The 24,877-nt window shown below is 42.0% G+C and overlaps 1 protein-coding gene and 1 pseudogene across 1 annotated transcript in view; one reads left to right on the forward strand and one right to left on the reverse strand.

Annotated features, from left to right (window-relative positions):
- Window positions 1-1,740: 1,740 nt before the first annotated feature.
- Window positions 1,741-24,635, reverse strand: LOC100687918 (annotated as a pseudogene).
- The window catches only part of ACTL6A (actin like 6A), a 28,405-nt gene continuing 27,992 nt past the window's right edge, over window positions 24,465-24,877 (forward strand). The window contains exon 1 of the mRNA XM_038583420.1: window positions 24,465-24,658. Within this exon, the coding sequence (XP_038439348.1) occupies window positions 24,634-24,658 (25 nt within the window). The 5' untranslated portion in view covers window positions 24,465-24,633. The remainder of the gene's footprint in view (window positions 24,659-24,877) is intronic.

Below are 24,877 nucleotides of genomic sequence, written 5' to 3' on the forward strand. Positions count from 1 at the left end.
GAGACTTCTGATTATTTTCTTCAGGGTCTCTATACATGCTCTTCCTGTGATTTTTTAAACAATTGTATTTATTCATTAGAGAGAGGAGAGAGAGAGAGCGAGTGAGAGCGAGCACAAGCGGGGGTGAGAGGAGCAGAGGGAGAGGGAGAGGAAGAAGCAGACTTCCCGCTGAGCAGGGAGCCTGATTTGGGGCTTAATCCCAGAATCCCAAGATCATGTCCTGAGCCGATGGCAGATGCTAACCGACTGAGCCACCCAGGTGTCCCTCTTCTTCTTTTTTTTTAATAGACTTTATTTTTAGAGTAGTTTTAGGTTCTTGGTAAAATGGAGCAGAAAGGACAGAGAGTTCCCACATTCTCTCTCTCCCACACATGCATAGTCTCCTCCACCGTCAACATCGCAAACTAGAAGCATAAATTGTTGCTGTCGTTGAACTTACATTATGACCCAAAGTCCATAGTTTACATTAGGGTTCACTCTTGGTGGTGTACTTCTCTGAGTGTTGACAATGTATATTGGCACGTGCCCACCATTATAGTATGATACCAAATAGTCTCACTGCCCTAAAAACCTTCTGTGTGAAACCTGTTCATCTCACCCCCCAGCCCCCCACCCCGGCAACCACTGATCCTTTCAACTATCTCCATAGCTTAGCCATTTCCAGAATGTCATATAGCTGGACTCAACAGTATGTTGTCTTTTCAAATTGGTTTCTTTCACTTAGTCATATGCATTTAAGGTTCTGCCACATTTTTTTCACAGCTTGATGGCTCAGTTGTTTTGAGTACTGAATAAATTCCATTGTCTAAAGTACCAGAGTTGACTTATGTATGCATTTACCTACTGAAGGACATTTTGGCTGCTTCCAGGTTTTGGCAATTATGACTAAAACTGCTATAAACATCTGTGTGCAAGTTGTGCGTGGGCTTAAGTTTAAACTCATTTGGGTAAATTTTTTTTTAAGATTTTATTTATTCATGAGAGACACAGAAAAAGAGATAAGGAAGCAGAAGGAGTTGGAGAAGTAGGTTCTCTGCAGGGAGCCCGATGTGGGACTCGATCCCAGGACCCCAGGATCACAACATGAGCCGAAGGCAGATGCTCAGCCACTGAGCCACCCAGGCATCCCTCATCTGGGTAAATTTGAAGGATCACAATGACTGGATCATATGGTAAGAGTTTATTCAGTTTTATTAGAAACAACTAAATTGTCTCTCAAAGTGGCTGTGCCGGTTTGCATTCTAACCAGCAACAATGAGAGGTCCTATTGCTTCACACATCCCTGTCAACGTTTGGTGTTGGCAGTGTTTTGGAGTTTGGCCGTTCTGATGGGTATGTAGTGATATCTCGTGGTTTTTGTTGTTGTTTATTTAGAGAGATAGAGTGGGTGGAGAGGGCCAGAGGGAGAGACAATCTCAAACAGACACTGCTGAGTGCAGAGCCTGACACAGGGCTTGATCTCACCATCCTGAGATCATGATCTGAGCTGAAACCAAGAGTTAGACATTGAACGAACTGAGGCGCCCCATGATATTTTGTTTTATTTTGCAATTCCCTAATGACATATAATGTTCAACATCTTTTCATGTGCTTATCTGCCATCTGTATTCCTTCTTTTCTTCTTCTTCTTCTTCTTCTTCTTCTTCTTCTTCTTCTTCTTCTTCTTCTTCTTCTTCTTCTTCTTCCTCTTTTTCTTCTTTTTGGAAAAATGTTATGGGCCTTTTGGATAGTAATAGGCATTCATTTTCCAGGAAGGATGATCCCATCATACTTCTACTAGAATCAGCACAGAGCCTCCTCTTTGTTAATTCTGTGTGGTCCCAATGCCGATTGTCCTGTGTTTGTGGTCTGCAGTGCTGAAACTTGGCCTACTCAGCACCATGTAGGGGTCCAGGCTGTGGATACCAAAACTGGGGTCATATTTGATTCCCAGATGAATGTATTCTTGGATCTCAAAACCAAAGTTTCCAGCATCTGAGAAGTTATTTTACTCATACACTCATGCCTTTAGAACTATCTCTAGAATTTCTTCTGTGTTGGCCACTGTGCAGCCTTTTCATTTCTTCTGATGCCAAGGGATCTGATGGCATATCTAGCTTTAGAGGGCACAGGAGCCTGACCTGTAAGCTGCTCCACCACCTTGGCAGCCAGGGTCAATTTGTCTCTCCTTTCTCAACACAGGCATTGTGGCAGTTTGTGGATGTAAATTTCCCATATAGGGTTCTCTTTTTTTTTCCTCCTGATCCTGTGCCATGATGGAGAATGGGGAAAATATCTGTATGTCTTCTTTGGTGATACAATTGTTCAGGACTTTTGCCCATTTTAAAAATCAAGTTGTTTCTCTTATTGTTGAAATTTAAAGGTTCTATGTATAGTTTGGATAATAGTTTTTTTTTTTTTAATGAGTGTCTTTTGCAAACATTTTCTCCCAATCTGCCATATGTCTTCTCATTCTCTTAGCAGCATCTTTCACAGAAGCATTATCCATTTTTTCATTCAAGAAATATTTCATTTTATTCAACTGAGGGGATGACTCAGCAGACAAGAAGATCCCTGCCTTCATGAAGCCTACACTTTAATGGAGAAAATAAGAAACAGACAAAGGAATAAACATGTAACAGGCATTTGAGTGGAGATAGTTTCTGGAAGGAAAATGTAGACAGGGTACAGGAGACCTAGTGGGGCCAAAAGTAGAATAGACCCTAGTGGGAGTAAGAATGGAGGTGGGGAAACCAGTTAGTAGTCTATGGCAGTCGCACAAACAAGAGATGATGTGGGTATGGACATATTCTGGACACTCCTTAAAACTGGAGCTGACATAACTTGCTCATGGTTTGGATGGAAGAGAAATAAATGATGTAGGGATAAAAGCTAGGTTTGGGCCTAAGCGACCAAGTGAACGGTGGTAAAACTGGAGGGAAATGGGAAAGGAATGGGTTAGGAGGGGACCAGGCTGTGGCAGGGGAAAATCAAGTGAAAATTTGGGTGGAGAATGTTCAAGTAGGCCATTGTGATTCAACTAGAAAGCTTAGCGTTGGAGCTATACAAGCCTGGGGGTCTTAACTGTATAACTGTGTGCTGAATATCTTTGTAGGCCTTCCAGATTCTCTCTCCTTTCCTCTCCACCCTTCTCTCTGCCTCCGTACAGAGTAACCAGTATCAATTAAGTGGATGGACGGACTTCAACCTTCTGGTTTCTGGCTGGGTTCAGATCAGAATGGAGGAGAGTAAGACATCATAGGTTACTCCCCCAGCTCCCTCCCGGCACTTTCCCCTCCATTGCCTGAGTCTCTCTGGGAAAATTCATAGCCCCTGTCAAGCAGGTCACCACACAGCTCTCTCTCCAGATGCAGTAACTTTCCTCCCTTCACCCCTGCAGGGCCATGGTTGGAGACAGCTCCTCCTCTCACTGGCTTCAGAGTACTGATATCCTCATACTTTTATAAACACTAAGGACATCATTTAGTGGACCCTGCTTCCATTACCTTAGTTGGAGTGTGCCGTCTGTTTCCTGTTGGTACCTTGACTGAATTTGAAACCAGAAATTGGATGAGATCCCGTAGGAAGGAAGAAGAGGGGATCCCTGGGTGGCTTAGCGGTTTAGCACCTGCCTTTGGTCCAGGGCACGATCCTGGAGTCCCGGGATCGAGTCTCACGTCAGGCTCCTGGCATGGAGCCTGCTTATCCCTCCTCCTGTGTCTCTGCCTCTCTCTCTCTCTCTCTCTATGCCTATCATAAATAAATAAATAAGTAAATAAATAAATAAATAAATAAATCTTAAAAAAAAGGAAGAAAATGAGGAATACGTGGTGGATCAGTGAAGACAAGTTCGAGAAAGAGTCCTCCTAAATTGGCCCAAGCCACCATTTCCCTGAGACTCCCAGAATCTCTTATTGCCCTCACTCATCATTCCTGACTCCTTTTTGCCTCTCAGATATCTTGAAATTGCTTTGTAATTTGACTTCTGACATTCCCGGATCAGCCCATTTGTTGTATCTATCTCAGTCCTAAGGGAAATGGTTTGAGTTCTCCTGGGAGGCTCTGAACAGCTGTGCACAACTACAGATGCATTAGGTATGGGTGGGAGAGAGGAGTGGATGGGAACTGCCAAGGAGTTCACACACATGGGCACACACTATTATTCTATACAAGTCTCAGGTACAATGCTGTGAATATGGTCAAGGCAGAAGCAATTTCATATCAACTACTGATGTTGAGTACCTAACCTAACTCAGTACATGGTAGCAGCTCAATAAATTTTTTTTTGATGAATAAATGCTTTTTAAAAGATGGCTTACTGTGGGGATCCCTGAGTGGCTCAGCGGTTTAGCACTTGCCTTCAGCCCAGGGTATGATCCTGGAGTCCCGGGATGGAGTCCCACGTCGGGCTCCCTCCATGGAGCCTGCTTCTCCCTCTGCCTGTGTCTCTGCCTCTCTCTTTCTCTCTCTCTCATTGTGTGTGTATCTCTCATGAATGAATAAATAAAATTTTTTTAAAAATGGCTTACTGTGATATAGTTATACTATGCTCTTGGTGCATGAAACCTCCTTTATAGGCTTGACAACTAATTCCTTGAATTGCACTATTATAGTATGGCTCCAGTTACGCTTTTGTATACCCCATATGCCTGGGTCTGAATGTTCTTTTATTTTTTTAAATAGAATTATATTGAGAAGATGACAACATAAACTCTGAAGAAACAGAGGCTATGGATTTTGGTCAGGTGGGCTCTAGGGCCATCAGATCGATATATCAGTGCTGTACTTCTAACAATTATCCTCTTTGTAGTTTGGTGGAGACAGGTGATTTGGACACCCTACTCTTCCGCCATCTTGCTCCTCCCCCAAGATAATGCTCTGCATCACTTGCCATCAGGGAAATACAAATCAAAACCACAATGAGATACCACCTCACACCAGTGAGAATGGGGAACATTAACAAGGCAGGAAACAACAATGTTGGAGAGGATGCGGAGAAAAGGGAACCCTCTTACACTGTTGGTGGGAATGTGAACTGGTGCAGCCACTCTGGAAAACTGTGTGGAGGTTCCTCAAACAGTTAAAAATAGACCTGCCCTACGACCCAGCAATTGCACTGTTGGGGATTTACCCCAAAGATACAAATGCAATGAAACGCCGGGACACCTGCACCCCGATGTTTCTAGCAGCAATGGCCACGATAGCCAAACTGTGGAAGGAGCCTCGGTGTCCAACGAAAGATGAATGGATAAAGAAGATGTGGTCTATGTATACAATGGAATATTCCTCAGCCATTAGAAATGACAAATACCCACCATTTGCTTCAACGTGGATGGAACTGGAGGGTATTATGCTGAGTGAAGTAAGTCAGTCGGAGAAGGACAAACATTATATGTTCTCATTCATTTGGGGAATATAAATAATAGTGAAAGGGAATATAAGGGAAGGGAGAAGAAATGTGTGGGAAATATCAGAAAGGGAGACAGAACGTAAAGACTGCTAACTCTGGGAAACGAACTAGGGGTGGTGGAAGGGGAGGAGGGCGGGGGGTGGGAGTGAATGGGTGACGGGCACTGGGGGTTATTCTGTATGTTAGTAAATTGAACACCAATAAAAAATAAATTAAAAAAAAATTATCCTCTTTGTTTAAAGTGTGAAACTGGGGCAGCCCTGGTGGCGCAGCGGTTTAACGACGCCTGCAGCCCAGGGCGTGATCCTGGAAACCCTGGGTCGAGTCCCCCACCAGGCTTTCTGTATGATGCCTGCTTCTCCCTCTGCCTCTGTCTCTGCCTCTCTTTCTCTTTCTGTCTCTATGAATAAATAAAATCTTTTTTTAAAAAATTTATTTATTTATTTATTTATTTATTTATTTATTTATTTATTTATTTATGATAGTCACACAGAGAGAGAGAGGCAGAGACACAGGCAGAGGGAGAAGCAGGCTCCATGCACTGGGAGCCCGACGTGGGACTCGATCCCGGGTCTCTAGGATCGTGCCTTGGGTCAAAGGCAGGCGCCAAACTGCTGCGCCACCCAGGGATCCCAATAAATAAAATCTTTTTAAAAAAATGCTCAACCTTTGAGCTAAAATATTAAAAAAAAATAATGTGAAACTGCCCATCCTGATATTCTTTGCCATTCCCACGAAACGTGCTTCCTGTAATTGGCAAGTTTTTGTAAAGCTTGTTAGCTATTTGCAGCCTCTGTGTTAAGGTGCTTGACTTATTTCTCTGACTCTTTTTTTTTTTTTAAGATTTTATTTATTTATTTATGATAGTCACAGAGAGAGAGAGAGAGAGAGGCAGAGACACAGGCAGAGGGAGAAGCAGGCTCCATGCACCGGGAGCCCGACGTGGGATTCGATCCCGGGTCTCCAGGATCGCGCCCTGGGCCAAAGGCAGGCGCCAAACCGCTGCGCCACCCAGAGATCCCTCTCTGACTCGCTTTATCCTATCCTGACTCAGTATAGGTGAAAAACATTTCTCTCCTCTAAAAAATGGAGTTTGAATCCTGGCTGTGCCAATCTCACAAACTGTAAATTTGTGTAAGATTTTTAACTGCTTTGAGTCTTAGTTTCTTTATCGATAAAATGAAATTAATAGCACAGGTGATCCTCATTATTTAGATTCCCATATTTGTGAACTCATCTACTTGCTAGAATTTGTTTGCAATCCCCAAATCAAAGTACAAAAGGGCACTTCTGCAGTCATTTGTGAACATGTCAGTGCAATGAAAAATTTGAGTCACCTGACAGGCATGTTCCCCACTGAGTTTAAATACGGTGATACTTTGCTGTCTTGCTTCAACCAATATTGAAAACAAGTAATCTTTAAGTCTGTTTTGGGCCATGTTTTCACATTTTTGTGACTTTTCTTGGCGATTTTGTCATTAAAAATGGCCCTCCAGCATAGGGCTGAGGTGTGGTCTAATGTTCCTAAGCAGAGAAGGCTGTGATGTGCCTGACAGAAACAAATACATGTGCTACAATGTTAATCAATGATATATATTAAATAAAACAGCTTTAAACAGAATCACACATAAAAGAAGAATACATATTAATCAATTGATGAAAATGTTGCGAACAGAGGTTCACAGGAACTTAACCCTGTATTTTCCTTAGTAGCAATTGTTCAGTATTTACTAATTCAGTGTTTGCAAAGACTTCATGAAAGATAGCGAGGATTAGGATTGGGGCCCACCTTTAAAAACCTCATTTTAACTTGATTGCCTCTTTTTTTTATTTAGTTACTTATTTTCATTGGTCATAGAAGTTTACTGAATACACTTCAAGAGAGTGGCAGGTAGGATAGCAGAGGGGCTGTCTGCTAATTACCTCTTTAAAGAGTTTATTTCCAAATATAGTTACATTCTGAGGTACCAAGGATTAGGACTTTAACATAGAAATTTGGGGCGGGGGGGACCCAGTTTAATCCATAGGACAGCCTATCCATCCTCATTTGCCACACCTGGTTCTCTAGCCAGTCAAACTGGCCACTCGGCGTTCCCTGAAGTTTCCTTGCCCCTGAGCTTTGCTCACAATAAGGCATGCTTACAGCATCCTCTATCTCTACCTGTTTAAGTCAAATCTACCTTTTAAAAACCAGTGTATTGAGACACCTGGGTGGCTAAGTGGTTGAGCATCTGCCTTCAGCTCAGGCCATGATCCCTGGTCCAGGATCGAGTCCCACATTGGGCTCCCTGCAGAGAGCCTGCTTCTCCCTCTGTCTCACTCTCTCTCCCTCTCTCTCAGTGTGTCTCTAATAAATAAATAAAATACTTTTAAAATAAAAAATAAAACCCAGCATATTGAAGGGGCACCTGGGTGGCTCAGTCGGTTAAGCATCTGCCTTCAGCTCAGGCTCCCTGCTTAGTGGGGAGTCTGGTTCTGCCTCTGCGCCTCCCCTCTGCTCGTGCTCTCTCTCTCTCAAATAGATAAATAAAATATTAAAACAAAAAACCAGTGTATTGGTGCATGTTCATCAAAGAGGTAATTAAGTTAAAATGAAGTCTTTAAGGCGGGTCCTAATCCAATATGATTCATGTTTACAAGGAGAGGAAATTTGGACATAGAGACACATGCACACAGAGGAAAGACCATGTGAGGACAGAGGTGGAAGATGGCCATCTACAAACTAGTGAGAGAGGCTTCAGAAGAAACCAACCCTATTGGTACCTTGATCTTAAACCTCCAGCCTCCAGAACTACAAGAAATGAATTGCTGCCATTTATAACAACAGTTTATGGTATTTGGTGATAGCAGCCCAAATGGTCTAAGACACCATGCAAATGAGTTTGGGTTGGATCTTGTAGTTAGTGTGAGCAACTAAAAGTTTTAGAGAGGGGTAATGTGATCCATGCTGCCCCTCAGGAAAAGAACTGGAAGCATCTTCTGAAGAAAATGAGCTAAAAATGAAGACGGGTAGGAGGCTGGGTCGATTATTGTTGTTGAGGCTGATTCTTCCAGGTTTATATATTTATATTTGAGGCTTATAAGATGGTGCCTATTTTTAGGCCCTGATACAAAAAGATGGCAGGGGAACAAGAAGATCAAAGCGTCTGGGACAAGGCTGGGAGAACGCTGTAAGAAAAGTGATATTGCCTGAGTTCTGGAAACCTTTCACAATAGCATGTTTGACATTTTCAGTGGAGCCATGAGGACTACAAAAGAACTTTGCGACAATGTTCACTGAGCATAAGATGTACTATTTCCAAGTGTGTCAAGGATATCGTTGGGGATAAGAAATGCTGAGACCCAACTTGTGAATAACACGTTTCTAGCAGGCATTCAGCTGAGAGTCCTGAACTGCTGTATGTACCTGGACAAGAAGTAGCAACCTCAACCTTACTTTAATATGTATTTTTCTACATCATTTTGCATCTGGGCTTCTGGAGTCTGATCACTTAAGGGAAACTGAGGCAGTGATTGCATGAATCTAAAAACCAGGTAATAAAAGAGCTAGTAGCCATGTTTGTCATATGGAGGGTATAGTTTGGAGAGGTACTGCAAGGTGATACTGACAGGATGTAGCGACTAACCAGATCTGAGGGGACCAGGGAGAGTCACTGGGCTTAGCCCAGAATAACTCAGAGTTTGAATTTTGGAAGAGCAGAATAATTTCACTTTTGGACATGTCAAGTTTATTATTTATTTATTTATTTTAAAAAAGATTTTATTTATTTATGACAGACACAGAGAGAGAAAGAGGCAGGGACACAGGCAGAGGAAGAAGCAGGCTCCATGCAGGGAGTCCCGACATGGGACTCGATCCTGGGTCTCTAGGATCATACCCTGGGCTAAAGGCGGCACTAAACCATTGAGCCACCAGGGCTGCCCAAGGACATGTCAAGTTTAAAGAGCGTTTCCAACTGGGACACATGAATGCAAAACTCTAGTAGGCTAAGACCATAATACCTAGGTTTGAGAGCTTTTTGCTTGTGAGTGAGAAATATAGCCAAAGATACCAGGGATCTGTACTACAAGAAAAGAAAAGTAGAGGCTAGGAATAGCTGTTGGCAGGTTGCAGTACATTTCATTGGTCAAAGTAGAGGAATGGAGAGATGAGATCCTACCAGGTATCTGAAGGGAGAACTGAAAGTTTTATTTTTTTATTCTTATTTTTTTGAGATTTATTTATTTATTCATGATAGACATGGAGAGAGAGAGAGAGAGAGGCAGAGACAGGCTCCACACAGGGAGCCCGACGCTGGACTCAATCCCGGGACTCCAGGATTGTGCCCTGGGCCAAAGGCAGGCACCAAACCGCTGAGCCACCCAGGGATCCCCCGAACTGAAGTTTTATAATGGTCTTAGTGATTACCCCACGGACTAACCAGGTTTGGAATATTGGCAAAGAGAATATGGCAAGACAGGAAAGAATCTACAATGGTTGGAATGCCCTGGAGCCATTGAGAGAGTGGTACAGGAGAGAAGTAGAGCATCTATAGGGTGAGGCAGATATCAAGGGGACAGAGAACAAAGGAGGGACATGGAAAATCTAGTTTGAAAGGAGTGAGAGAGTGGTAGAAAGCTAGGGGGTGGGATGTTACTGTATCTCATTTCATAGCTGGTCACAGAAAAGTTCATTGCAGCTTGGTGAGCTAGACTGAACGGAAGCTGGACCAGTCCACTTCAGTGAACAGGTGCCCAGGATAAAGGTCCACTTAATGGTACTGGAGGAATGTCCACTCAATGGCAGAACCCAGTAGTCAAGAAGTATGTGAATCTATAAAGTTCAGGGTCCCAAGGAATGATCAGCTTCAGGGTGAATGCAGCTGCTGAGATCTAGGCACAGGTAATATCCAGAGGTTTGAGACAATACGAAAGAGGTTTTCAGTACCAGGAAAGTTGGTCACAGATAAAGCCCCAACTTTGGATTGCAGTTTTTTTGGTTGTTGTTGTTGGATTGCAGTTTTAAAGAAGAAAGGTCAATTACTAAAAATAATAATAATAATAATAATAATAATAATAATAAACTTTTAAAAAGTGAGAGGCACTAGGCTGACTCAGTTGGAAGAGCATGCAACTCTTGATCTCGAGGTTGTGAGTTCAAGCCCCACAATGGGTGTAGAGATGACTAAAAAAAAATTAACTTAAACAAATAAATAGGGACCCCTGGGTGGTTGAGCATCTGCCTTTGGCTCAGGGTGTGATCCCTGGGATCCTGAGATCAAGTCCCTCATCCAGCTCCTCCAGGGGGGCTTGCTTCTCCCTCTGCCTATGTCTCTGCCTCTCTCTGTGTCTCTCATAAATAAATAAAGAAAATCTTTAAATAAATAAATAAATGAGAGAGGTCAGGACCCATGGACATCTACAGAGACAGAACACTGTTAGGACTAACACACCAGGGAACAGATGAAAAAAATTTTTATTCCTTGGTAAATTTTTTAAAAAGACTTATTTATTTACTTTAGAGAGAGAGTGGGCATATGCGCCTGGTGGGGAGGGGTAGAGGGAAAAGGAGAGAGGAGCTCAAGCAGACTCCACTGATGAGTGTGGAGCCTGACATAGGCTCAATCTCATGACCCTGAGATCACGACCTGAGCTGAAACCAGGAGTTAGATGCTCAACTGACTGTGCCACCCAGGCACCAGAGAAAACCAACTCTTAATCAGAGTGAGACATGAACTGTATTTAAGAAACTGTTCAAGAAGGTAGGGGAACTTATTGACCCTAGAATAGGGAGTTCCTACTGCCCAAAGGAGATCCTAGTTAAAGGTGAAGCATGGGAGATATGAGAATGGACAGAGCCAAGGTATGAAAATGGGGAACTAGCAGAGAGAGGATGTGTGGTTATATAATTACAGAACTAGATCATTATGGAAGATGTTTACCCTAATCTCTGCTTTTGTCTCTTCTCATGGGCATAGCTGTTGTCTTTATACTTTAGTTCTGTTTTATTTTTTTAAGATTTATTTATTTATTTTAAAGAGAGAGAGAGAGAGAGGCAGGGGCAGAGTGAGGGAATGTCAAGCAGACTCCATGTTGAGTGCCAAGCCCAACACATGACCCATGAAATCTCGACCTGAGCTGAAATCATGAGCTAGACAGTTAACCAACTGAGCCACCTGGGTGCCCCTATACTTTAGTTTTAAAGGCAGAAAACATTTATGGTGTTTTTCTGTTAGTGTGCTAATCTCAACAAAATTATAAAGCAGATCAAGTGGATGATAAGATTAGAACTCCATCTGTAGTAGACAGAATAATGGTCCCCGCAACGATGTCCATAACCTAATCCCTGAAGTCTGTGAATATATTACCTTCCATGGCAAGATGGACTTTGCAGATGTGATAAAGGGTGAGATTGGTCGATTATCCTGGTTTACTTGGGCGGGCACAAGAATCCTTCTAAAATAGGCAGGAGGGTCAGAGTTAGAAAAGGAAATGTGTTGACAGAAACTGAGCACAGTGGTGTGGGACCATGAACCGAGGAATGCATGAGGCTTCTAGAAACTGGAAAGGACCGGGAATGGATTCTCCACTTTAGCCTCCAGAACAAACACAGCCCTACAGGCACCTTGATTTGTTCCCCATAAGACCTGACTTTGGACTTATAACTTTCAGAAGTGTAAGAAAAAATTTGTGCTGTGTTAAGCTGTTAATTTTGTGATACTTTGTTACAGCAGCAATGGAAAATTAATATAACATCTAAGGACATGACTGAGGAGAACCCAGACTTTAATTTCATGATGTAGGAAAAGGCAAGAAAAGGAGGACTGGAGTTAGGTTGGAAGATAGTGAGGGATTGTCATTTGCTATTCCTTATCTTTAAAATCAATAGAAATTGGGGCACCTGGATGGCTCAGTCACTTGAGCATCTGACTCTTGGTTTCGGCTCAGGTCATGGTCTCAGCAGCGTCCTGAGATCAAGCCCCAGGTCGGGCTCTGCGCTCATCAGGGAGTCCGGTTGAGATTTTCTCCTTCTCCCTCCCACTTGTGTGCATGTGCTCTCTCTTTCTCTCTCTCTAATAAATAAATAAATCTTTAAAAAAATCCAATAGAAGTAACAGCTAAATTCTCTCAGGAAAACATGCAATGGCTCTACGCTTCTACACAAATTCCAGGGTGTTTTGAAGTTATGCTTGTTGACTAACAAACTTCTCTGCAAAGAGAAATGGAAATTCCTTCTGGAAAGGTTAAATGAAAGAGAGTCGTAAATGATAAAAGAGAAGTTACAAGAAAATAAATACTGCATTTTAGAAATAGCTATTCAAAACAAAACAGAAAAAGAAAGTTATTCCATGCATTTACATTTTGTAAGGTAATTCTGTATAGTTTCTGAGGAAATGGGTTCTTAGCAGACCAAGAAAACTTGTGACAGTAAATTCTCATAAATTTCAAGTAAGAGTATTTTTTTAAAATTTGTGGAAAATTCCACTTTATTCTATAAATCATTATACTGTAGTATCAACATCTCGGTCTTTTCTTTTTCTTTCTTTCTTTTTTTTTTTTTTTTTTAGGATTTTATTTATTTATTCATAAGAGACACCGAGAGAGAGGCAGAGATACTGGCAGAGGGAGAAGCAGGCTCCATGCAGGGAGCCCGATATGTGGGACTCGATCCCAGGATCCCAGGGTCACGCTCAACTGCTGAGCCACCCAGGTGTCCAAACCTCTAGGTCTTCTGAATCCGTTTATTTTCATTAAAAAGTAGCTAATTGTAGGGGTGTCTGGCTGGCTCAGTCAGTAGACCTTGTGAGTCTGGGTCTTGGGGTCGTGAGTTTCAGCCCCACACTGGGTGTAGAGATTACTTAAAGAAAAATAGATACTTGTAAGAGTTAATTTTATTAATATAGATGCATCCTTCTCATCTCTCTCTCCCTGGTGTTCCCAGATCTTTTCTTGGACGGTATTTGAGGCTTGCTCTGATTTAATTCAGGCATTTGAAAGTACATGTGAGGCATTACTCCAGAGGGCTAATTGGATTTTTCTTACACAATGGATTTTTTTTCTCTGAGTAACAAATACACATGTATACAAACTCCACACACTGAGAACTATTTGAAGAGGAATTTAATTTGGTGATGGTTCTCTTAGCCTTTCCAAGTTAGTGACTACACAATGAACAAGGCAAACCAAGAGTTAAAAAGCTGCAGGTAAGGGTGTGAGACCAATTTGAAAGGCAAATTGAGCAATTATGGAGTCCTAGAGGATGGCACCCTGAGAATTCAGCTGTGCCTGGCTAGCCAGGGGCACAGGCCAAGTCATGGGGAAACCCAGTAAGACAGCTGAGCCAGGTAGGCCTCCAGTCCGGTGCTTCAGTGTGCAGGGAAGAATTCGGAGTTAGCAGGGATATAAAGGAGTTCAGCCAGAGCCTGGAAAGATCAACAGTAGCCAGCAGCTGAAACACCATCCAGACAGGGCAGCTGGGCTGTGGGTGGCAGCTATCCCCCTGCCTGGGTTGGTTTTGAGCAGGTTTTCCTGCTGTAAATGGAAAGAGGATAAACAGACCCATCCAAGTATTGGAGAATGCAGCTGAGGGTTAGATGGTCTGAAAAAAAACAAACAGAAAACCAAACAGAATCCTCAGCCCCTAGTAGCTCTGGGTTGGATATCCTAATGAAAGTGAACTACCTACCTTTCTGTGCATGATTCTAAAGGCAAAAATCATAAATAAAAAGCGATATACTCATATCAATGTTATAAAATATTTTAAACTTCTATATGTCAATAAATATTCACAAAGATGCAAAGACATAGACGTCCAAGATATTTATAACTCAAGATAAAACTATCATTTAATCTATATGAATATTTATAACTGCAGAAAATTAGGCATGATTGAAATGTTGATCAAAAGACAATTGCTGAAATTGGGAAATATCCCAACAGTGAAATTTAAGGCCTTCTTTTTCATAAGTACTGTATAATATTTCAGGCGTATGGGCCATGAAGTGCCTTTTGCAACTACTCAGTTCTGTAGTTGTAGCACAAAGCCCACCATAGACAATCAGGAAACAAAAGAGCATAGAATGTTCCAGTAAAACTTTACTTTCAAAAACATGTGGCCAAATCCACAGATTATAGTTTGCTGATCCATGTTTTAAACAATAACTGTTGTAAAAATTAGGTAATCTATGTATAATACTATGGACCTATTTGAATTATATTAAACAAAAACTCAGAACAGAATGTGTATTTATACAATGTTCTATTACTAAATATTTTATACATCAAGTATATAAATAAAATTATATATAACTATATGTGTTTACATATTAAAATATTGTAATTATATATATATTTCTATCCTTATGTAAATAAAGAGATAGTTCAAGCAAAGGAAAAAGCCCTGAAATAATATGTATCAAAATGTTAACCTGGAGATCAATATCCTGATTTAGGACTGTAAAATGATTTTCCTAGTGTAAAACTTTAAATGATTTCTTTAAAAAATAATGACTAAAAGAAATTTATTATGCAAAATGAAATATTAAAAAATGTATACATGACTCTACTAGTCATGTGTAACTGTTTTCATTTCTCTGTGTTGTTCTCTTTCAATTTTTATCTGAACTATATGTTTATCAAAGTATATATTTTTTTCCTGATTTTCTTTGCCTTATCTCTGGTGTATCATCAGGGTCAGCAGTTTGCAATAACCGCGGTTCAGTAAATGTTAGTTAACAACTGTGATTTTTTTTTTTTTAAGATTTTATTTACTTGACAGAGAGAGAGAGATTGCGTGAGCAAGTGAGTCCGAACAAGGAGAGCAGCAGAGGAAGAGGGAGAAGCAGACTCCCCCACTGAGCAGGGAGCCTGATGGGGGGCTCTATCCCAGGACCCTGGGATCATGACTCAAGCTGAAGGCAGACACTTGGCCAACTAGGCCACCCAGATGCCCCAACAGGTGTGATTATGATCTCAGTGATAATGATATGAAGGAAAGCAATTTTAGATAAAGTTTTTAACAAGGCTTCTTAGAAAAACTAGCAATAGCATTCACAAAGGTTACTGTCAAGTGTTACTCTGGAACCAGAGATACCATGCAAAATTGTTCAGAATCTCTTTGTTCAGATATCCCAGGGGATAGATACCAAAAAGTTCCCCCAGAGCATTGCTATCTCCGTCTTTCTTACTATAGCCCAGTTGGCATAGTGGGAATGTCACTTCTAAAAGCTGACAGAACAATATGAAATGATCAAAGGTTTAGCTTGTGAATTATTCTGCTTGCTTTTGTCTTCCAGAATCTAGACCCCTAAAAATGTATTCCCATATTTGATGCACCAGTGATGGTACAAGGAGTAAAATCAGAACCTTTTTAATCCCTGTGTGAGTTTATTAAAGTCTGACAGTTAATGAGGTGAGTAATCTTAGAGTAGCATAATGTGATTCCATATGAGCTCTAAGAGGTAAAGGGAGGGAAAAGAGAGACTGGACTCCAGAATCACACTTCATCATACTGACTACGTACAATAGGCTAGTTATGACCTAGTCTGGTGCTCAAATTCTTCAATATTTGGGTTTTTCCACATGGATGTGGGCACTTTTGACATTTCTTATCAGAAATCAACAAATATAATGGTAAGTTTAAAATGCAGGTTTTCTTATAGTCAGTTTAGGTAGAGCTGGAAGATGGCAGTTATTTGACTTGTCTGCAAAGACCAATGGTTTTGTAATGAACAATTAATTCCTGTGCTTCTTACACTGTTTTTCAAAAAACTTGGATCTGCCCCTATCCGCAAAAGAAACAGAACAAAAGAAACACCTTCTCACACCTACCAACAAAACAAACCCTAGAAGCTGTTCCTTGGCTAGAGCCAGAGTGCATTCTGCAATTAAAATGTGAGTACCACTTATTAGGTGTGCCAAATGCTTTCTCTTTTCTTTGCAACTGTCTTATTCATATGCCAGAGTGGAGATGAAAGACTTCAAATGGAAGGATTGCACAACCACCACCCACAGCTTTGCAAGCTTTGGTGGAAGCCTAAGCCTAAGTGAACATTTGGGATCCATTCTCCAAAGTAGCAACTGGAATGTGTTAGCAGCCATTTTCATATAATGTGGGAACCGTTATAGTCCTTGAGTGGAACCACAGCTCATTTCTACTTGTATTCTCAGTGCTGGTCTAGAGCAGGTGTTCAATAAATTAGGTGATCAAAGATTCAGCGTGCTTTTGTTATCCAGAGTCTAGAGCCTCCATTAATGGCACAGTTAGTACAATCAGAGGCTCTGCCTAAACAGCTAATGATTGAATGAAACCTTGTATAAAAAAACTCCATCTTGACAGAAGTTCTGTGCTGGAAAAAGTATACTCCCAAACATGTTAATGGATGAATGTAAATTGTACAACCTCTGAGTAATTTGGTAATGACCATTGGAATAAATGCATCTACCCTGTGACCCAGCAATTCCACCTCTGGGAATTCATCCTGCGTAAAAACTCTCTCACATATACATACAGAAAAGAATAGTCATTGCAGTATTCTTTATATCAGCAAAAGACTAGAAACAACTTAATGTCTGCGTGTAGAGAATTCGTCAAATAAATGATGGTATATACTATAATGGAATTCTCTCTGATGTTGGAATGAGTAAGAGAATTATACATACTGATATGAATGATCTTCAAGATATAATGGTTGAGTGAAAAAAATCAGGTGCAAAACAGTGTTTAGTATGCCTACTACTTGTGTAAATAAACAAAGAAGATAGAGGAAGGGATACCCATACGTGCTTTTTTTCTTTTGAAAAAACTCTCTGGAAGGTTAAAAAAGAAATTAGTGAAAGTAGGTCAATTTGGGTGGAGAAACCAAGGAATTTCAAGGATTGGAGGGAGGAAGACTTGCTTTTTTCACTCTTTAAAAAATTTTTTTAAAATCATTTATTTATTTATTTATTTATTTATTTATTTATTTGAGAGCAAACAAAGGAGGAAGTAGAGAGAGGAGAAGCAGCTTCCCCTGTGAGCAGGGAGCCTGATGCAGGGCTCTATCCCAGAACACTGAGATCATGACCTGATCTGAAGGCAGATGCTTAACCAACTGAGCCACCCAGGTGCCCTGCTTTTTTCACCCTTTTGTTTTATATCAGCTTCTAGCTGTGTGTATAGACTAGCTACTAAGATATATTAAATAAAAATGCTCAAAAGTAAACACTTTCAAAAAAAATTTATTTATTTTTATTCATGAGAGACACACAGAGAGAGGCAGAGACACAGGCAGAGAGAGAAGCAGGCTCCATGCAGGGAGCCCAGTGCAGGATTTGATCCCCTGACTGGGGATCATTTCCTGAGCCAAAGGCAGACGCTCCACCACTGAGCCACCCAGGTGCCCCTCAAAAGTAAACATCTTAAAATTAGTTTCCAAAGAGAATGCTTTTTAAAACTCACTTACCACAGTGTGAGTTGGCAAGGGAGGGGAGTGATATATCTACATATTTACTCATAGAAGCATAGAACATCTCTGAAGAAGAAAATGGGGTAGCTAGGGACACAGGTAGAAGAGAGACATTCCTGTATGTCTTTTTGTACCTTTTGATTTAAGTAAACATATGTGTATATCTATATGTATAATAAAAATTAACATTGTTTTTGTTTTTAAAGTTAACAAGAAGTGGGACACCTGGGTAGCTCAGTTGGTCAAGCACCTTATTCTTGGTTTCAGCTCAGGTCATGATCTCATGGTTCGTGAAATCAAGCCCCAAATTGGGCTCCCCGCTCAGTGCAGAGTCTGCTTGAGATTCTCTCTCCCTCTTTTCCTCTCCCCCTGCCCCTCCCCTTGTGCTCTCTCTCTCTCTCTCAAATAAACAAACAAATAAATTTTTTTTAAAAAGATAAAGTTTACAAGAAGTGTAGGGGAAGTGGAAAGGAAAAGATACCTTAGGAAATAGGAACAGCATGTTTGGTAGGGTCAGAAAGCCCTAGTTTCAAATCCTGACTCTTTTAATAGCTGTGTGATGTTGAGGAACTTGCTGAAATCTCTGGGCCTCTAATGAAAAAACCTTCACAGAAATGTTGTATGGATTAGCTAGAAAATACTACATATAAAGCACATTTCTTATGATAGTACTTATTAGGAGGTCAGTACTTTGTAGTCATTATTATCATATAGCAGATGACCTTTTTCACATTCCAAAAATAGTTCAAGGGTTCTAACAAGCAGTACAGAACAAGAACCTTGGACTTGGTTCAGTGTTGCTATATGGGGTGTGTAAGAGCCCCAAACACGATTAGCACTGACCTAGATCAGTGGGAAGCCCAGGATTGACCCTGAAATGACCCCAGGGGGCATGTTGCTACTTTCCAGCACCAGTTGATTCAATGTGGAAAGTGTTTATGTTGTGATTTCTGAAAAGAGCTGTATCAAATGAGCAAAGAGATTTTTTAAAAGTGATCATGAAGGTGCAGCCTGGGTGGCTCAGCAGTTTAGCACCGCCTTCAGCCCAGGGTGTGATTCTGGAGACTCAGGATCGAGTCCCACATCGGGCTCTCTGCATGGAGCCTGCTTCTCCCCCTGCCTGTATCTCTGTGTCTCATGAATAAATAAATAAAATCTTAAAAAAAAAAATTTAAAAAGTGATCATGAAAAAAACAACAAAGACTTATAAGATCTACATCTAGTATTTCATCTTCTTTTCTCTCTTTGTTTGTCTTTTTAGGATCACATTGTCAATATATGACAAATCTATCAGTGTGTTATAAAGTACCAGCTATAAACACATATTTTTCTTTTGTTTCTTTGTCTAGCTAGGTCATACTATTTGAAATGGTTAGCAGAGCTCTTACTATACTAATGGCAAACAGACATGTAAATCTGACCGATCATATTTCTATTGGTAAAAAACTCTAGACTCCAGATATTTATCCTTTATCCTGGGAGTGCTTATATTTTTGGAATTTCACTAAACAGAATGTGGTACGGTTTACATTGAAATTAGTTTTAGGTAATTGCTAATGTCACATGTTTTACTGCATGAAATGAAGTGATTTTAAAGGTACATGAATTGTGTCATTCTTTTTAACAGAAGATAATCTCTTGAATTTGTTTCCTAACTTGCATTAGTAAGTTGCAATTTTTTTTTTCAACTCTGAGACTGATATAGGCTGAGACAGTGGAGAAGCTGGGTAATATTTTATAACAATTGCTGTGATTCCATAATCTGAAATCTGACAGAGCTGGTGAAAAAGGAGTGAGGTACAGCATCTTATGTGGGCTGAAGCAGCATTAAAGAATGGAAGACCAGCGACCCAGTGAGGCAAAACCAAGTGTTGCACCGGGTACATAGAAGAAATTCTTGCCGCTTACAAAAGATTTCTGAAAGGGCACTTATTTTTATTGATCTGGATTCAGAGGCAACGACTAAGCATCTACTAAGGGCTCAATAAGTTTACATACATGTTACTTCAGTATCTTTTATTTTGGGGTTGATAGAAGGAGAATGCTGGCCTAGGCGGGAAAATTGCAAAGCACTGATTGCGTGGGATGTTATGCCCTTGAGAACTGATATAGAGACAATAACCTTGAATTGCTGTTGTTTTTGTCATTTTTTTTTTTTTTTTAACCCGACTAGCTATCAGTAATGTTGATGAAGGCTGAGTCAAGACTTTAGGGGAAACATGTTAGGCTATGAAGGAGAAATATTAACCTAATATTAGGCACCACCACCCCCCAAAAAATGCCAAACCCTCACGTATTTAATATTTTACAAAATAGATTCTGATGGGTCAGTATTTTTCTTTTAATGTATTTTCTACCAATTTTCCTAATTACGAGGAATGGAAGACAACAAGCTGCCACAGTGTATGTCTTGCCACAAAGGAAACCATGTCATTATTATCGAGGATGTGCAGTTACCTGACAGTTCTTGGGATGCTGAATAGGTTTCCTTTCTTAATAATCCCTTTCTCTGGTAATTCAATATGTTAAGGTCAACAGACTTAGTGCCCTATTACAATTTTGCTCCATTAAAATTTATGAAAGACTTAGGTGTGCACTTTCATCTGCATTAACATGTCATTAGTCCTGACACAGCAGATGACTGAAGTTCAGTTCATTTGAAGTTCATTATAATGGTTTATTAACATATAAAGTAACATGTCCAGTGGTACATCAAGAGAACAAGCTGACCTGAAATTATGAATGATGTTTTCTAATATTTTTTCAAATTATCAAATGAAGCAAAACCCTTATATTAAACAAAAATAGCTAAGCATGACTTTCCAGTATTTTCTCAAGCTGTCTTTGTGTTGTCACACTGAAGATTCCGCTGAACTCCAGTGTGTTCTTTATGGGTGGAGACATTCCCGGCATCCCAGGCCTCCCTGAAGGCTACCAGTGTGGTCCTCATTAATTCCACTGAACTGTTTTCTGATGAACTCTGAACTAGTAGGACAAATATTTTACTTTTTCAACACAACCTAACATGTTTGGGAAAGGTTAGAGATAGTATTGATGAGATATCAATGTATATAATCTACTTAAATTGGTAGATATGAATTACTATGCATTTAAATTGTAAACAGATTTAAATGAATTACTATGTATTATGAACACAAATAGTTTTATTTCAATATTTAATTATTACCAAAGTAGCATATATTTTATAGCCATCAGTTTTATTAGTCAAACACAGTATAAAACCACAGAGTGGAAATGGAAGTGTTTTTTGGGATGTGATTATGTATCTATATAGTGAGAGCTATAATCATGGGGAAAACAGTTAAGCTATAATCATGGGGAAACAGAGTACTTAGTGCAGTGTGCTAGATGGGGTAAACAAATTATTTTAGGGGTTGAGAACTCTTTCTACAAGGGGTCTGATAATAAACACGTTCTCCAGCTTAGTGTGCCACACATTCTCCGTCATAACTACTCAACTTGGCCTTGCAGAGCAAAAAGCAGCCATAAACGAATAAGCCTGGCTATGTTCTAGTAAAGCTTAGTTTACAGTCATTGAAATGCAAATTTCATATAATTTTCATGTCACAAAATATTATTTAAAAATATTTTTATTTTATTTATTTTTAAAAAATATTTTATTTATTTATTCATGAAAGACAGAAAGAGAGAGACAGAGACATAGGCAGAGGGAGAAGCAAGCTCCCTACGGGAAGCCCGATGTGGGACTCGATCCCAGGACCCCCGGATCATGACCTGAGCCAAAGGCAGATGTTCAACCACTGAGGCACCCAGGCGCCCTTTAAAAAATATTTTTAAAAACTATTTAAAAATGGGGATGACTGGATGGCTCAGTCAGTTAAGGATCAGACTCTTGTGACTCTGGGTGGCTCAGCAGTTGGTGGCTCAGGGCATGATTCTGGGGATGGAGTCCTGTATCCGGCTCCCCACAGGGAGCCTGCTTCTCCTTCTGCCTGTGTTTCTGCCTCCATCTCTATGTCTCTCATGAATAAATAAATAAAATCTTTAAAAACAAAAAGGATCAGACTCTTGATTTCGGCTCAGGTAATGATCTCAGGATCCTAGGATCAGCCCCACAGGGGCTGGGGAGTCTGCTTGAAATTCTTTCTCTCTCCCTTGCCCTCTCCCTCTGCCCCTCCTACTGCTTGCACTTTCTCTTTCTAAAATGAATAAATAAATCTTAAGAAAAAATGGAGGTCCTGGGTGGCTTAGTCACTTGAGAGACTGACTCTTGGTTTCAGCTCAAGTCCTGATCTATAGGGCCTCAGATGGAGCCTACAGTGGGGCTCTCTGCTCAGCTGGGAGTCTACTTAAAATTATCTCCCTCTGCCTCTCCCCCATCTCACCCCCAATTGCGTGGGCCAGCTCTCTTTCAAATAAATAATTTTTTTAAAAAAGGTTTTATTTATTTACTCATTAGAAACACAGAGGGAGGGAGAGACACAGGCAGAGGGAGAAGCAGGCTCCATCCATGCAGGGAGCCCAATGTGGGACTTGATCCTGGGGCTCCAGGATCATGCCCTGAGCTGAAGGCAGATGCGCAACCACTGAGCCACCCAGGCATCCCATAAATAAATCTTAAAAAAAAAAAAAAACCCATGCATTTATTTTATAATGATTTATTTATTTATTTGAGAGAGAGACAGAGAGAGCACAAGCAGGAGGGGCAGAGGGAGAGGGAGAGAGAAACTCGAGCAGACCCTGTGCTTAGAGGAGAGCTCCAAGCAGGGCTCCATCTCACCACCCTGAGATCAGGACCTGAGCAGAAACCAAGAGTCAGATACTTAACTCACTGTGCCACCCACATGCCCCTCCAAAAAAACATTTAAAAGTGAAATAACCGGGGACCCCTGGGTGGCTCAGCAATTTAGTGCCTGCCTTCAGCCCAGGGCATGATCCTGGAGTTCCAGGATTTAGTCCCACGTTGGGCTCCTTGTATGGAGCCTGCTTCTCCCTTTCCCTGCTTCTCTGCCTATGTCTCTGCCTCTCTCTCTCTCTCTCTGTCTCATGAATAAATAAATAAAATCTAAAAAAAAAAAAAAGTGAAATAACCATTCTTAGCTCATAGGCCACACAAAAACAGAAAGCAGATTGGATATGTCCACAGGCTATGGTTTCCTGACCTCTGCATTGTCTCATTGGGTTAATGGGGATTTCCTAAATGGCCACATATATTGAGATTATATTATCAAGGGAATGGGAAGATTTTCTCACTAGCCTTGTTCCTCACCCTGCTATCACTTTCTACCACGCTGCTGGCACTGACTTACAGGGCTTTATTCTGTGGTTCCTAAGGTTAGGAGCAGCCCTATAGTCTAGACTCTAGAGAAACCAACTATAGAACTGCTTTCAACTACAGGAATAATACAACCCATCTTCAGGGTTTAAGTTGAAGTAACATGACCACATTTGGGTGTTTTTTATAGGTTGAGCTGCTTGCAATGTGGCCAAGAGGCAAGGCAGTAAGTTATTGCAGTAATTCAGGGGAGAGACAACAGTGACCAAATTGGGCTGATAAAATAGGGGACTGGGGCAGCCCGGGTGGCTCAGCGGCTTAGCGCCGCCTGCAGCCCGGGCGTGACCCTGGAGACCCGGGATCGAGCCCCGCGTCGGGCTCCCTGCGTGGAGCCTGCTTCTCCCTCTGCCTAGGTCTCTGCCTCTCTCTCTGTGTCTCTCATGAATAAACACGTAAAATCTTAAAAAAAAAAAAAAAGAAAAAAAAAGAAAAAAAAAAGGAAAAGGAGACTAAGAGCAGTAGACAGACTGGATATGTATTTAGTACTAGGTACTCGGTTGGTTGGGGACTGTTGTGCACCTGTGTCAGAGGATAAAAGGTGATACTTTAAAAAATCATTTTTAAAGTGGTCCTTAGGGATCCCTGGGTGGCGCAGCGGTTTGGCGCCTGCCTTTGGCCTAGGGCGCGATCCTGGAGACCCGGGATCGAGTCCCACGTCGGGCTCTCGGTGCATGGAGCCTGCTTCTCCCTCTGCCTGTGTCTCTGCCTCTCTCTCTGTGACTATCATAAATAAATAAAAATTAAAAAAAATAAATAAATAAAGTGGTCCTTAAATTTAGTTGGGGGAAAGTGTATAGTACATCACCTTTTAGTCATTAATAAGCACTTTAAAAATTTCAGGATCCTACCGGTTTATCTGATTTACTGTCCCCCGACCCCAAAGTTGAGCATACTATTTTTTTTAACATAAAAGGTGGCTGAAAATACTTTTTTCCGGGGTGTGAAAAAAGTTCTGCAGTCTCCAGAGTCCGAAACTCGGCTCGCTGCGCGGACACGCCGTTTCTAGGCTGTTTCCCGGGGGCTTGCGTTCGCCGCCGGCGCCTCACGGGCTCCCGCGCGCCCCGCCTGCCTCCGCGAGCCCCCCCCGCCCGCCGCGCCGGCCGCCGCGCCTCCCGCCCACTCGGGGAGCTCCGCCCAGCCCCCCTCCCTCCCGCGCCCGGGGCCAGTTCCGCAACCCAACTCCTTCCCTCCTTCCGTCGCTCTCCCCTTTCCCCGCCTCCATGGCTGCCTCCGATTGGCTGAGCTGGCCGTGCCGCGGCGGGGATGCAGCGCAGCCTCCTTCTGATTGGCTAAGGCGTCCCCGGCCCTCCCGTGATTGGCTGGTAGGAGCAGACAGCAAGTGTGGCTGAGCTCCGCGGTGTGTGGACGCTGCTTTGTTGCCCGAGGGGGGTGGCGGTGGAAGTTCGGGGCTAGGGGCTGGTGCTTCTCGGGACCCGCGCTCGCGGCCGTCGCAGTCGCTTCGCCCGGTAGCCTGTAGCGTAGGAGTCGCGCGGACAGCAGCCATGAGCGGCGGGGTGTACGGGGGAGGTGAGTGAGTGCGGCCGGACGGGAGAGCGCGCCTTTTCAGCGTGCGGGGTCTGTGACCGCCGCCCCCAAGCCTCCCCTCCCCGGCGGCCCCTTCCGGCCTCCCCCGCTGGGACCCCGGCCTCCCCGCCCCGTCCCCGCCCCGCGCTCTGCCCGCCCCCGCCGCCCGCAGCCCGCAGCCCGCAGCCCGCCCGGCGCCGCGACCGCTCCCGCGGTCCCTCC

The sequence above is a fragment of the Canis lupus genome, chromosome 34 (assembly GCF_011100685.1).
Source record: "Canis lupus familiaris isolate Mischka breed German Shepherd chromosome 34, alternate assembly UU_Cfam_GSD_1.0, whole genome shotgun sequence".
Classification (NCBI taxonomy): domain Eukaryota; kingdom Metazoa; phylum Chordata; class Mammalia; order Carnivora; family Canidae; genus Canis; species Canis lupus.